Genomic DNA, 14559 nt, shown 5'->3' on the forward strand with positions numbered 1-14559 from the left:
CCTATTTGTCAGCTGTGAGCACGGACGGGCAGTGACCGAGGCTACAAGATACCAACAGAGGAGAGATCTATACACATCACAGTGTTATTTGGGCCCAGCCAAGTCATGCGGTCTAATCACACCAAGCCCATCTCACCCCATGATGAACAGGAAAGACGGAGGGAAGGCGCTGGGCTCTTCAGGAGGACGGCAAGTCCGCGGTGCTCCAGCAGCCTCCGACTGACACGCGGCGAATCCAGGGACCGAACCAGCACTGCCGACCGACCGCCCTTCCCGGAGAACGAGGCCAAGCCTCCACGGGAAGATGTTGGCAAAGCAGCGTGGGGAACGACAGGCAAGAGCACGGTCAGGAGGACTGAGGAGAGGCAGAGAGCAAAGCAGGGAGGCTCTGTTTGCTGCACATCTTGCTTGCCGAACCGGTTGTTTGATAACGGTCTGTGGCCCTGCCAGTGAAGGAGCGATGAGGAGGGAAACCTGCTTATTTCTCTCTCGAAACTTTAAGGAGACGACAAGCAGCTGAATTCCTTCAGAAAGGAGCAAACTCCTCAGTCCAGGTGAGGAATTTTCTGGTATTTTATTTAAGACACAACTGCTCTGACCCTGTCAATGTCTATGAATTCCAGCATCTCTGAAGCTTTGCGCTTAATGTCAGTTTGGGACTTGACTCAAAAGACCCAAGTGCCAGGACACTTGGGCTACAAAGAACAAAGCCAGGATGAAAGGGGGAAAAACATGCAGCAAATTCCTAAGAAATTCCATTTACCAGACTAGGAGGGACATGCCCCTGGTTAGGGATGGCACAGATTAACAGAGGGGACCAGTGACTGCAGTTTGGCTAAGATAAGAATTCAAGAGAGGCACAAACGAACATTTTGCACATCCATCCAAGGCATTCCAAAAAAAGGAAAGAAAAGTCACAGAAGTTGACACGTCACTTTGGACAAGAAACATTACAACAGTTTGGCAACTTTTCACCAATTCCCCCCTCCCCCAGCTCAGTGAAGCCCCTCTTGTACTTTGAGGTGAACTCTTAAAAGGGGGGGACGTGAGGGGGCTGCAGATAAATCACTGCGTGTAAATAGGGGGATCTCCTCCGCAAAGGATCATATGGGCTAAAACAAACCTACCTGCTTGCTACAGTACAAAAGAAATCCTGCCTGACGCCCTCCCATGAGGAGGAAGGAGACAGAGCCCACGCTGCTGGAGACAAACAAGGCAAAGCTGAACTTGGCAGCAACAAGTCCCTAACCTTGTCACTTTGTACCAGGTTAAGATATGGCCGTGGCAAGATATTAGAGGAGAAAAAGATGTCACCACTCTGCAACTGAGAAGCGTAAAGTACTTCCCTACAGCCACTCTGGACGAACACAGGTCTCTTGCTTATGCATGAGGAGGGATGGGCTTTGGGAAATGCCAGGAGCCCATATGTAATAGTGTTAACAGCAAGACCCATGTTAGACACACACACAACTCCCCTCCCTCGGTTAGTATCTAAACTCAGCTCTTAGGAATTGGACAAGGAACAAATACAAAGCAAGAATGGAAAAAAAAAAAAAAAAGTTTGTAGATTTTCTACAAGTGGTTTTGTTCCTCCTTTTAAAGCCCTATTCTGATTTGTGGGGGCTGGCTGATCAGGAGTGGGAGCAGGACAAGGTGCTTGCACCTTCCTGGTGTTGCACTGGGGTGCAAGCAGGGGCACAGCTCCCACACAGGTCGTCTTTCCACCCACGCCAGCCTGTGGAAGGTGGGACTGATCAAAAGAGCCTGTGGACCTGGGCAGCCACTGCAAAGGCTCCGACTGGGAATCTGGCCCAGCCATTGCTGGAAAAAATTCAATACAGCGCTGGCCACGAAAACAAAACAAATACTTAGGGAAAGGACTATCCAATTGGAAAAGTCTTTTCCTTCCTTGGTTTCTGGTGTAAGAGGGAAGCCTTTGGTTGTGACCAGAATTCTTTGTCACTGGCAGGACAGGCTCGGCTTTGCTTTGTGTTAGCTTGGTTACTGTACAAGGGCAAGGTTGAACTGCGGAGAGGTGCTCTGCCCAGCTAGGCTGCCCTTTGACATCTGGGAGCTTTGACAGCGGATGCTGGAATTACATCCGGGATCCTCGCTCTTGAAGAATCTGAAAAAGAGAGCCACTGTCAATAACTTGGATGAGTTTAGATGCAAAAGTTCAGGCTGAGAGTCTCTTGTCATTTTTGAGGAAGGAACAAAGGAATTAATGAGGAGAAAGTTGCTGGGTTTTATGTTACCACAATGAATGACAGGTTGGTTAAAGCTGATAAAGCTCCTTCTGTAGAAATACTGGTTCATTCCCTGCAAGGAATTAAAAATTCCTCCTTTGTTGCCAGTCTAGGAAAAAGAGCTGACTGAAGGAAGAGTGGTGGTCCCTCCCTGTAGCATCCCTCCATTAGTGTGACCAAGTATAGCAAGGGCCCCTGCTATACTGCCCTTCACTTACCTTTTACCTCTTCATCTTAATTAGAGTTTTATACAGGGCCTTTCCTACAAATGGACCTTGAGCTTGTTTCCTGTCATAGTTTTGTCCTACAGTAAAATAAGAAGTCTCCTAAAAGGAGAGTCATGCAAAAATAGGAAAGCTGGTACAGAGCACTGTTACTGCAAACTGTGGCTCTGCTAGCATAGGAAGGGTGGGGTTTTTATTTTTTATTTTCTTTTTGCATAGGTGAATTGAAGTCAATACATCCAAGCAGGTTTCTTACCTTTGCCTTCTCACTGGGTTCTATGACAATACCATTGGTAGAGTTATTGAGCTCCCTGGACACGACACAGAGGAATTCTGCCTGGTCTTCATTTCCATAGTTATAGGAAGATCCAATGCTGATCAACTGTGACAGGAGAGAGCCAAGGTAAGGAGGATTCTATACAGTTGCTTTGTGAGATGCTTTGTTCTCTGGTGAGACCTATTCTCATCTGAAGTGTCAAGAGGCCAAATATCTCTTGGGTATTCACCTGTGTTAAGAGGCTTTCTGGTGTGTGTGTGTGTGTGTGTGTGTGTAGGTGTAAGGCAGAGACCAGGCAAGCTCCAGGGCCCTCTAGTGGCATCTGGAGCCCCAGGAGGAAATCCCAGCCTGAAAATGCAACACTGAACACAAAGTGTTTTCCAGTTACCGAGGGCAGAAAAAGGGAACACAAAAGATTTTGCAATATATAATATAAACTAATTTACACAAGGACTAGGCAACACTGCCTCTGTGCATTACGCAGTGCTTGGTTTAGAATATATGCCTGTGTTGAACTCAGCTCTGAACCTGCCTTTTGATGTTGTATAAAAACTGGAGAGAATTCTTTATTGCAGACAGATGTTGGATTAACTACGGGACATGTGGCAAACTGGCTCCATTTTTCATATAGATGCTGTCAAGATGGAGTTTGATATTTGTATAAATGGAATTATATTACATTACTGTTGTGATGAGGAGTCTGGACTAGACCCAAGAAATCCCATCTGTCCCATATTTCTCGTTATTACATTAAAAGGACATCCTGGAGAGCAGAGCTAATTTGTCACTTGCAGCTCAGTTCTGCTTTCCAAACAGCAAATCTAACTAATCTGAAGGAAGTCATGTGAACCATATCAATTGCATATATTTAGGGAACTTTAATAGGCAGCATGCACCCCAATGTCCATGTCCTAATGGATTTTAAAGGAGTCAGTTTTGTACTTCTATACAAGACAGATGTCTCAGACTGTCTACACTCTTGCTAGACAGATGATTATCTGCATGGTCACCCTGCAGCTGCAGGGAGGCTGGCAGCTGCCACGCTGACCTCTAGCACTGCTAATAGTTTTTGATGTTTGTGCTAAGGGCAAAAGACAGACTCAAGATGGGAACAAGATTTTTTTCCCCCCCTTGACTGCCTGAGAGATTTCAATGCTGCACTTCACACCACAATTTACTGAACAAACACAAAGTACCTTTTGATGAAAATGGCAGCTTTTTCAGCCTGTTAGAGCGAAATGTAAGAACAGAGGAGAATGGATTTCCTTTTGAGACAACAAATTTCTATTCTATCCTTTGCAGGACTCGGTGTTACTACGGAATCTGAAAGGCTACATATTCCTCTGAGGACTCACTTCTGACAGAGATAATGAAACTGCAACAGTATTTACTACTTCTGGCTTTTCTACAGGTTTCTGAACCACTGTCTTTTGTGATGTGATTGGATCCAGAGAGGGCTTGTTAAGGGAATCTCTATGCAGTTGTATCACTGGTATCCATGCTAAGATTTAGCAATAGGCTTTTTGTCCCTGTTGTATGGCATGTCACCATGCTTCCTAACGTATCTCAGCTTGCAAATTGACTTTGGGGAGGGGTAGAAGTCATGCTAAGTTGAACATTTGGGGAAGGGCAGACTTGGTGCCTTTTGGAGCGTTCGGGCTGAATGGACTTTGCTTTTGACTGCTGTCAAAGGCAGCTCCTTTTAAGTAAACTTCTGAAAAACACAACTGCATGTTGGTAAACAGCATTTCCATAAAGCAGCTAGAGGCTCTCAGCCACACGAGGGTTTCCATAGCTGGCTCAGGGGTAAGAGTTTTTTATTCTCCCTCCTCTATGCAGTAAGAGCTTTCGGGCACAACAGAACAGAGCTGCAGCTGAACAAGTGACCCTAGTGAAGAATTGGTGCTGTTGCTAGTCCTACAAATTATTTCATGTCAGCACGTTTCCCACAGAATCCACTTCTAAGGAAACTGGATTCACTGGGAAGACAACAGAGCTGTAATCCATACAGCCTGTCTTGATGCTTCTTAATATAGCACCAACACGAGCCAGCTGGTTTCCAGTTCTCTGACCTCCTAAGAGGACTGCATTTGATTCCAGAAACCAAATCTGGAACTAATGCCACATACAACTTCACTGACACCTAGCCTCGAAACTGGCAGCATTACAAAGGCCTCTGCAGGACGGGTATTTCTCACATCACTCAACACCTCTTTAGTAGACACAGGAGTCATGCCTTTGAGCTCTGTGAAAACTCATGCTGGGTTTCTTCCTGGCTCTCTGAATTCTCTTGGATAAAACAGTTGCACTTGAGCCTGGAGCATGTGATGAAATGTAGGAGAAGGGCAGAGCTACCCTGGGACTTGACAAGGATACAAGAAGTCCTTGGAGACTTTCAAGAGAATGAAATATCTCTTGAAAGGATTTGAGTGACTTCTGTGTTTCCCTGCCAGTTTTTCCACATAAATGGACCGCTGTTCAATTCAGGCTCTATTCAGAAAAGAGCAGCATGAAATGAAACAGCAATCTTGGCTTATTCCACATGCTGCTTTCGCAGGAATTCTGCTGAGGGTTAGAAACAAGCTCTTTGGTAAAAGTACCTGTTCGAATTTCCACCCATCAGACATAGTGGACACCATCTGTGTGAGCTCTTCCTCTTGGCACTGCAGGACTCTGTACACATGCTTCACGGGTCCCTACAGCAAGCGGAAGAGAAACAACCAGGAATTTAATCATGCTTTTTGGTATTAGTATCAAAATAGGAAATTAATTAGCCTCTCATGGGCTGTTCTGTTCTATTTTCTTACTGTTTGAGAAACCTGAATGCTGCAGAATTTGAGGTTTCATTCCTTCCAAGCATCCAACTGATTCTAAAACAGGTATCTAAGTTGGGTACACATCTCTCAAAAGCTTCTAGAAACTTAAGTGCCACTGAAACCAAAACTCTTTTGGCTTTCAAAGCTATTTACTGTTTCTGTTTGTTTTTAAATGTTTCTCTTCTGAAATCCCAACTACTGTGCTTTTCTTAATAGCTGCTTAGCAGCAATGAGGAAAAATTGCACAGATTAAAGTGAGGAAAACTGTGTGCAGAAGGAAGAATTACATCTAATCATGATAGGAAAACTGAACATTAGGTGCTGCAAATTGCAGCTATTTCTTTACTATAGGCCTGGCTCTAGGGAGCCAAGGATATGGGACCTGTCATACCAAGGCAGATCTTACACAGCAGGAATTGCCAGAGTTCATGAATGTCCCCAATGCTCCAGCACCTGCTCACTTCCCTGTCAACCACAAAGCAAATAAAAAGCCCCATGAGGAAATTCCTCTGAGCAGGAGTGACCCACCCATGATATCTCACCTCAGCCCCATAGAGCTGTTGCTCTGTACCTCTCAAAGCAGCATGTTTCATGTTTTTCCTTTAAATTACCCATTTTTGTTCCCTGGGCCCTGTCACTTAGCTATTCATTGCTGTTTCCTGCAACACAGGAAAGTTGGCTCAATGGCCTGTGCTTATAAAGCCAGTGGATATTCTTTCATAGCTGTGCCTTGGATCCACTTAAAATGCCGATTCCCATTTTTAAAAACTAAACTGAAGAGCTGCTACTGAAAGTGAGTGCCTCCTACAGCATCCTTGTCCTTCCACTACCCTGCTGGGAATGAACAAGTTCATAGCTCAGTTTATGTGCATTACTTGAGAGGTTCTGTTCTCATTATCCCGTATCCGTTCCTTCACCAGCCGCACAAGAGAGGCGATATTGTAAAACTCAGCTTCTTCCAGTACCCCTAAGGAAGGAACCAAAAACAGAGACAGGGTAGAATGAAGATTTTGCTACAGGGATTCACCTGCTCCTGACACTAAGTCTAGCCCAGATGTGGGACAGTCCCTGGATGCTGAATGAGCCGTGTCACTGATCTCATTCCTCTGGGCTTAGAGAAAGGGATCTGCATCCAACCTGTCACTTCCTTTTGTGACAGGGGGTGTCCATGGGGGTATCCAGAACTTTGTGGTACAACCTCTACATTGTTCCACATTGTACATTGGGAAAGTCACCAAAGCCTCTTGCTATGGAGGACCACAGTCTGGGGATGGGGGAGGAGATTGTTCTAGCAGTTTTTGCTGCAGTTTGAACAAGAGTGTTGTCTAGTGCTACAAGCTGGAGGCCTTGTCTTCCAGGATGGTGCAGAACCGAATGATTTAGTCCCCGTTAATGAGCAACTTTCTGGGAATCTACCATTAAGCAGCGCCGCTCGCAACGGAGCTCCCTCACGCAGCTGCCTCAGCAGGACCCCGCGTGCTCGGATGGGTTTGATAACACCCCCCACTCGCCTCTCTCCAACAGCACCTGCAGCTCCTCCACTGCATTTGTTTTCCTTACCTTCTTCTGCAAGCTCCTTGTTTATGATAAGTTTCCCATGTCGGAGGTAGTTCAGTATTGGACCAAAATATGTGGGATCTCTATCGATGAGATAAGCTCCGGTCTCATCCTGGTTAGACAGGACCGGGGTGGGGAAAAAGAAAAAAAAAAAGTGGAAAATGATAAGTTTCTGTGTCAGAACCTGAACTACTTTTGCCTGTAAAGGGGGAAAAAAGAGGGAAAAGGCGGAGGAGGTATGGTGATACTTAAAACAACCTTTCTGGAGAAACGAGGTAGCTGTATTTAGGCAAAAGCAGTTCCTCGCTACAGCAGTATAATACAAAAAACAGCAATCTTGTCCCAGGTAGATTTGTTTTCCAAAGCTGTTCAATTAGAAGGAGACTCTGAGAAAATAAAGAAAAACTTAAAATCTTATCATAAAAAATAGAAATGTTTCCATCTCCTTAGGATGGCAGTTGGATTTCCAGTCCAGGCAAACAGTGCTGACAGTTAAATCACCTCTTTATTTTTCTACTACTGAAAATGCACATTGCAACACGCAGCCCACCTGCCTGAAGCATCTCCGACAGGCCTGAGTACAACAACGACAGTCACCAAATTATCAACAACTCGTAATGAAAATCATCCCTTGAATCAGCTTTGAGTGCTGACATGCACTGTAGGGAAGGCTTTCACACCGCGTCCTTATTTTTGAAGCAAGATATGTCCTGCCAGAGCAATCTGTTTGTAGCAATCCAGCAGGGACTTCTGGAATGTCATCTCCATTCGCTAGGTGATGTGGGGCGTGTTGTTATTTGGATCGCTAGCAGGACTGAACTTCTGATTAAGCTCTTATCTGGGTGGGAAGAGCCTTGCACAATTCTCAGTTGTTTACAAGTCTGTCTACAAGTGATTTGCAAAACCTCATACAGCGGCTTCCACAGAAAACCCCAGTTACACGAATGAACAGAAGGGTTGGAAAATCCTGATGATAAGTTAGAGCAACTCCAAAACTATCCCCCAAAGTAAAGAACATGCACCACTGCCTTTCATGAGAGAATTAATGGGGATATAAAGGAAACACAAGGGTGAGCTGTCACTCAGCTGGACGGGACAGCCACAATTCCTGTTTCCAGGAGACTTTCTCTCTCGCTGTGCTACCTGCAGTCCCTGTGGGAAGGTGCTGGTTTGCTGGGAGAGGGAAGTCTCGCCAGACAGGGAGGCGGAGGATGAACCTGCTGCCTGCAGCACGGGGCAGCTACAGCCTCAGTGGGAGGATCCGGACACGACGGGGCCGCGGCCACGCGAGGGACGGGCGGATGCGGCAGCGCGACCTGGGTCTGTCCCGGGACAGCGGCCCCGGGCTGTCCGCGCTGGGGACAGCGGCAAGGGGAGGTGCTGGCGGCAGCGCTAAGGGGTGCCCCGGGCCCCTCGGCCGAGCGCAACACGGCCGGGGAGGCCGCGGGGACCCCTGGCCACGCGGGGAGGGGGGCTCAGGGGACACTGGACCTGGGGACAGCGGGCGCGGAGCCGCCAAGGAGGCCTCGGGGGTCCCGGCGCGGCCTCACCTTGTCGGAGCCCAGCTCGGGCCCGTCCTGACAGCAGAGGCGGCACAGGAAGGACTTGGGCTCCCGGCACAGCGTCTGCCGGGTGCTCACGAAGTACGTGCCGCCCACGTTGAGGCGAACCCACTTGGAGGCGGCGGCGGCGGGAGGCGACGCCCCCGGACCGCCCGGGGCGGCGGCGGCGCGCGGGCTGGGCGGCCCCGGGCCCCCTCCGCCCGGGCCCGGGCTGGGCGTGCGGCCCCGCGGCGCCGCGTCCGCCGCCAGCTCCGCCATGGAGCCTCGCTCAGCGGCTGCGCCCCCGCGCCGCCATCACCGCCCCGCGCCGCTTCCGGCGCGAGCGGCGCTTCCGGGGCAGCGGCGGCAGCGCCTCCACGCCCGGCGGGTGACAGCGCCGGGCAGCGAGGGCGGAAGAAGGGCAGTGAAGCCCGCCGCGGGGAGACTGCGCTCTGATTGGTCACTGTGGGCGGGACTACCGGGCGGTGGCGTGAAGAGGGCGGAAGGGGGGCGGTGATGCTTTGCAGCAGAAGGCTGCGCGCTGATTGCTCGGTGTGGGCGGGACTTCCGGCGGCCTCGCGTCAGCGCCGGTTGTGGCGGTCAGTGAAGGTGAGAGCGGGGCTGGGGCGGCCGGGTCGGGAACCGGCCCCGGGGCGGGAGGAGGGGGAACCGGGAGGGGGCGGACGGGCCATGGGGCGGGGGGCGAGGTCTTGGGGTCCCACGGGGGGTTGGGGCCTTGGAGAGGCCGGGAGGGGGTCCCCGGGGCTACGGGGGGGTCCCCGGGGGTCGCCCCGCGTAACCGCCGCGCGCTCCCCGCAGCCCGGCGCCATGGCAGGCCGCAGAGCAGCTCTCAGGGCCATCGACTGGGCCGCCTTCTCGGAGCGGGTGCCCCCCGACCAGCGGGCCATGTTCAACGCGCTCAAGACCCGCAGCGACGCCCTCTCGGCCCGGTGAGCGCCCGCCCGCCCCCGCCGCGGGGCCGTCCCGCCGCTGCGGCCGCCTGTGCCGCGAAGCGGCGCTGCGAGGCCTTGGGACAGGTCGCCGCGGGGCGGGGAGGGCCCTCTTCTCGGCAGAGCTTCTTTACTCGACCTTCTGCGATATGAAAAAGCAGCCCCGTGAAATGGAGAGGGCTTTGGCGTGTCGGGAAAAGCTGTCAGAAACCGTTATGTTCTGTCAAAAGGTGCAGAGATTAATGAGCCTCCTGGAATGCCCGAATATTGTTGGCAATTGCAGTTAATATTGCTGATTGCTTCTAATTCAGTACTCTAAAAGCTGCCTAATCTTTTCTTGTAAGGTTGTATTGAGTGATGCTGTAGTCACAGGTGATTGGAAGCAGAGCAGGGCTGTAGGCTGAATTCTTCTTGTTTTTATTAATAAAGAAGTGTTTCAAGGATGGAGGAATTGCAGTTAAATTTAGGCCCCACTGCGGCTCAGGGGCACAGCGGGAAAGGTAGCTCTAACAGGTTATGTCTAGAGCAGGGGGTGATTGCTGCCCTTTCTCCTCGCAGCCTGGCCTCCCTGCCGGAGAAACCCCCGGCTATAGACTGGGCTTATTACAAAACTGCTGTGGCGAAGGCTGGCATGGTGGACGACTTTCAGAAGAAGGTGAGTGTCACCCTCAGTCTATGCTCAGTGTGTTAATGTGGAACGTGCTTCGTGTTGGGCAGACGGCGGCACAACGGGGTGTTTGGTTGGTTTTGGTGAGCTGCCCCTGCTCTATGTTCTGCAGTTCTGTGTAGCTCACCTGGACAAGGTCGTTGCAGGACCATCCTTCAGGGTGGATCCTGTGACACAGCAAGGAGCAGATGAAGCAAAATCTCATAAATTCCATGGGATGTGGGAGTGAATTCAGGGACTCCCTGTCCTGAAGCAAATATTTAAAGTATTTGTTTAACACAATGAATGGGAGAAGGTCAGAAATATGTTTCTGTGCACCACGGAGTGCGTAAAACTAATCGAGGCCTCTAGGAAACCCTCTCTGTACAAACAGGAGTGGGAAAGAATGATGGAGGCTCTTGCTGATGGCCACACGGTGCCCTTGGTAGCAGGAGAACTGGCTACTGCGAGGTTGGAAGGACCCACTGCCCTCAGGTGGACTAGGGAACTTGTCTTGGGGGCAAGGAAGTCTGATACGATATATTTTTGATATCAGACTTCATTGCGATACCGTGCTTTGCTCTCTGCAGTGCTACAGTGAATGAGTGTGGTAGGAAGGTTTTGCAATACACAGTAGATTACTGAGAGCTTAAAGCAGTGCTGCTTGTGCAGGATGTGTTTGAGTTGTGCAGGAGCAGGCTGAGAAGGCCTAGTAGCTTCCATGGCTGTGAGCACGTCCTAGGAAGGGAAAACTGCCTCCCTGCTGCCAGGGATAATGACTCTGATGCGAAGGATTATTTCAATGAAGCAAACTGTTTGGAAATTTCTTTTTCAATTTACAGTTCAGTGCCCTGAAGATTCCTGAGCCAGTGGACACACAGACTGCCAAAGTTGATGCCCAAGAAAAGGAATCTGTAAGTGTTTAAAGGTATCTGTAAAGTGTTTAAACTGTTTCCTAATGCTGGGCTGTCTTCAACTTTCGTGAAGTTGGGAAGGGCTGGGAGGGAAGGTATTTTCTGTAATCGCATCTGCTTTTGGAAGGCCAGGCAGTATGAGGCAGAGCCTGGCCCTGATCTCTGTCCATGTCACTGGCTTTTGGCTAAGCAGCAGCATCTCTGCCTTCGGAAAGGTTTGACTGTTTGGTATTTGATCAAAATCCTGCCTAATTTCTGGTGTAATGATACCAAATAGATGCAGATTAAGGCAAGGAACAAGGGGGTGGCAGGTTCACTGCAGCTCCCTGTCTTTACCATGAGTGTTTTCACCATGGCCTCTGCTTTCCTGCAGGCAAAGACCAGTGCTGAATACGTGCAGGCCTCCAAAGCTCGTATTGCCCAGTACGAGCAGGAGGTAAGTCTGGACTTTGCTCAGTGGCTATTCCCTTTAACCTAGCTTGGCAATGTCCTTGTTCCTGCTTGGTTGTGCTCTTTCTTGCCCACAGCTGCATTATAACCTGTTTGCCTCTGCTCCTGTTTCCAGCTTCAGAAGCTCAGAAGCATGATTCCCTTTGAACTCATGACGTATGAAGACTTGCACGAAGCCTTCCCTGAAACCAGACTGGACAAGGAGAAGCATCCGTACTGGCCGCACAAACCGATCGCTGATCTGTAAAGGTGTCAGCTTACCTAAGGCAGTTTATCCAATGACTGCCAGATTCTAGAATCTTTTAAATAAAGTATTTTCCCTCCTGGCTGATGAATTAGATCTTAGTTATGGGGTTGCAAGGATTTGAGATACATGGAGCAATGTATGTATTCATAGTCGTGCAAAGAATCTAGTTCTCTTGGTCTTTGTGGGCTTGCTTTTATAGCAGGAAACAATAAATCCGAGTCCCACAACATCTTCTGTAATGGAGATGAACCTAAAGTTCACTCCTGTGATCACCCAGGACAGGGAATTCGTTTACTCTGCCTCTGCAGGTGAGTAAGTTGTTCAGAAGATGGACTTGCACTGCCTTTTGTGGGGCTGGGGTGTGTTTAGCAGCTCCTACCACACAGAAGAGATCAAGTCACAGTGGTTTTGCAAGCAGTGGTCTAGGGACTTGTGGTGGGTTAGGTACAACCAATTGCAAAATGAATTCTTCATTTGTAAAAACACCATATAAAGTGTTATGAACACTGAAGGAATCAAGAGATCTTGAGCCATGTTTGTTCTGATTTTTTTTTAAATTTTATTTTTCCTTTTTAACATCTAAAGTATTATCCCTTTAATCTTGATGTTGTTCTCTGTCCTGGACTTTGAATGATGCAGATCTCACTGAAACTCACAGAAGCAGTAGGGCAAACACTTCAGACTTGCATCGGTGTATTTATTTATTTCAAACAGATGGATTGCTTCAACACCTTTCGCCAAACCGAAACATTTATATCAGAGAAGAACTGTCTTAACTCCCTTTATACGTCCTTTAGGACAATTAGAAATCACGCTTGTGGTAAGAATTCCTGTCAGATGGAATGAGGGTATTTTCCCCTAATTCCTCCATTCTTTTATTCAAAACCTTGCTAGCTTTAAATGCTTTAAGAGTGTATATATAGTTTTAATGAACTAGAGTATAGAGCACCTACCCTGCAGGTTCTAGGGCCTGTTCTTAATTTAGGCAACAGCTGCAGCTCTATGAATCAAGCAGGAAAAAAATTGCAGCAGAGAGAACAAAAGCAATAAAGCAGAGGCAAACTGCATGAGCAGGGCAGAGAGCTGGTTTCTAACTTCTCCATTTTGCAATAACAATAATGAAGAACACCAAGGACAGGATGAAGTGACCGTAGAGAAGCACCTTCTCCAAAATGGGCAGCAGTGGGTCCTGCTCCCGCGGCGCGCAGCGGCACCAGCTTTGGTGGCCTCTTCTCTGGCTCTTGGGAAGTTTGAGCAGTTCCGGGCGCTCCTTTTCCAGGTACTTTGTGGGCTGGTTGCTCATGTCTGCCTTGGCCGTCTCAGCGCACACAACTGCCAAGAGCAAATGTCAACATTGGAGGATTAGGGGATGAGGACCAGGACCGAGGTCGTTTAGGGCACTGTTTGCCCTGAGGTAACTGAATTTGCTTATTAAAGGGGTCATTAATTGCTTTACCTTTCCGGCCGAGCGTGGTAGCCTTGCCTGCGTTGGGCTGGTGATGCAACAGGAACAGGGTATCCAAAGCAGCCATGATCATTAGCAGGAAGGTGCCTAGGAAAAACACCACTGCAAAGCAATACAAAAGCAAAGGAAGCTCTTGATAATTGGCATAATTATCTTGTAACTTACAGTATTGTCTGTGCTCAATTGCCTGATGGTGGAAGGGGGAGTTTCTTTCTCCAGGAGGTTGCTAACCTTGGCTGTTCATGACTTCAGCGGTCATGAACGTGTCCGTAAACACCTCACTACCTTCATCAAAGTTGGATCTGAGTTAAAATCAGCTACATTTTATTCAGTAAAGGGAGGTACCTATTATGGGCGGCTCGTTGGAGGAGGTCGGCAGCATGTTGTTGAGGATCACGGCCATCATGGAGCTGCCGAGGATGATGGCGATCTGGAAATTGATTTTTTCCTCCAGAGAGATGGGTCCAAACAGCACAGCCATGTCCAGCAGATACAGGGCGCATGTCGGGAGGATCAGGTTCAGAACGTACAGGATGGGTCGTCTCTCCATGGAAATCTGGGAAAGAAAGTGGGCAAAATTTAAGGAAGTAAAAGATAAACACTCATGAGCCTCCTGTTTTGGTCTGGGTGTTCTGAGCAAGAACAAAAGGTTTGAAGCACATCTGCTCTCGACTACCTGAACCCTTCTCGAGTACCTGTGATACTCGAGTGTGATCATGTAGTGCAGTTATCCTTGGTGGTCCAATTAGGACCCTCATGCAATGAACTCTCCGGGATGGGGTTGAGCAAAGGGCTCAGCTGGGTCTGGCTGGGTTTGCGAGCTTGGCCTTCGTGGTGCCAGCCAGGATCAGCACTGGGATGTCTTTGCACTCCACAGAGAAAATACTCTTTTTTTCAGTTGCAAAACTATCCAGATGTTTCAGATTCACAAAGCTCTTTGGGGGTGTTGCTTAGTCCTGCCCCTTGTATTTTAAATACAAGTGTTTCAATCTGTAGGCAATGTTCTCTCTCTCTTTTTTCTTTTTTTTTTCTTCTCTCTTTTTTTTGGCAAGTCAGTGCAATATAACATGAAAGCCCTGCTATACCATATAGGTCATGATGCAAAATCGCATGTCTTCACTTTCTTCTATAGATTCAACGATGCTCAGGTTGGTGAACTTCCATTCTCCATCCGTTAGGAAGTTGGACTGGCTGATTTTCTTCATCTCGGCTGGGGTCCGTTTCAT

General features: G+C 48.7%; 3 protein-coding genes across 3 annotated transcripts in view; 1 reads left to right on the top strand and 2 right to left on the bottom strand.

Annotated features, from left to right (window-relative positions):
- Positions 1 to 701: 701 nt before the first annotated feature.
- On the bottom strand, positions 702 to 8979 carry KCTD2 (potassium channel tetramerization domain containing 2). The gene is made up of 6 exons (XM_088535950.1): positions 8671 to 8979; positions 7124 to 7232; positions 6439 to 6530; positions 5348 to 5443; positions 2727 to 2852; positions 702 to 2125 (listed from the first exon to the last, which is right to left on the bottom strand). The coding sequence occupies exons 1-6, from the start codon at positions 8938 to 8940 to the stop codon at positions 2096 to 2098; spliced, it is 723 nt and encodes a 240-aa protein (XP_088392076.1). The 5' UTR covers positions 8941 to 8979; the 3' UTR covers positions 702 to 2095.
- A 238-nt stretch (positions 8980 to 9217) lies between these two features.
- Positions 9218 to 11947, top strand: ATP5PD (ATP synthase peripheral stalk subunit d). Its single transcript, XM_088536008.1, has 6 exons — positions 9218 to 9270; positions 9481 to 9611; positions 10170 to 10266; positions 11100 to 11171; positions 11545 to 11607; positions 11737 to 11947. The coding sequence occupies exons 2-6, from the start codon at positions 9490 to 9492 to the stop codon at positions 11866 to 11868; spliced, it is 486 nt and encodes a 161-aa protein (XP_088392134.1). The 5' UTR covers positions 9218 to 9270; positions 9481 to 9489; the 3' UTR covers positions 11869 to 11947.
- A 1011-nt stretch (positions 11948 to 12958) lies between these two features.
- LOC104573593 (5-hydroxytryptamine receptor 3A) overlaps positions 12959 to 14559 on the bottom strand; it is a 3855-nt gene continuing 2254 nt past the window's right edge. The window contains exons 6-9 of the mRNA XM_088535855.1: positions 14419 to 14559; positions 13679 to 13889; positions 13325 to 13435; positions 12959 to 13200 (exon numbers count right to left, since the gene is read on the bottom strand). The exon at positions 14419 to 14559 is cut by the window's right edge and continues 20 nt beyond it. Coding sequence (XP_088391981.1) covers positions 12959 to 13200; positions 13325 to 13435; positions 13679 to 13889; positions 14419 to 14559 — 705 coding nt within the window. The remainder of the gene's footprint in view (positions 13201 to 13324; positions 13436 to 13678; positions 13890 to 14418) is intronic.

The sequence above is a fragment of the Tinamus guttatus genome, unplaced genomic scaffold (genome assembly GCF_059628265.1).
Source record: "Tinamus guttatus ecotype Peru unplaced genomic scaffold, ASM5962826v1 Tinamus_guttatus_pri_ptg000649l, whole genome shotgun sequence".
Classification (NCBI taxonomy): domain Eukaryota; kingdom Metazoa; phylum Chordata; class Aves; order Tinamiformes; family Tinamidae; genus Tinamus; species Tinamus guttatus.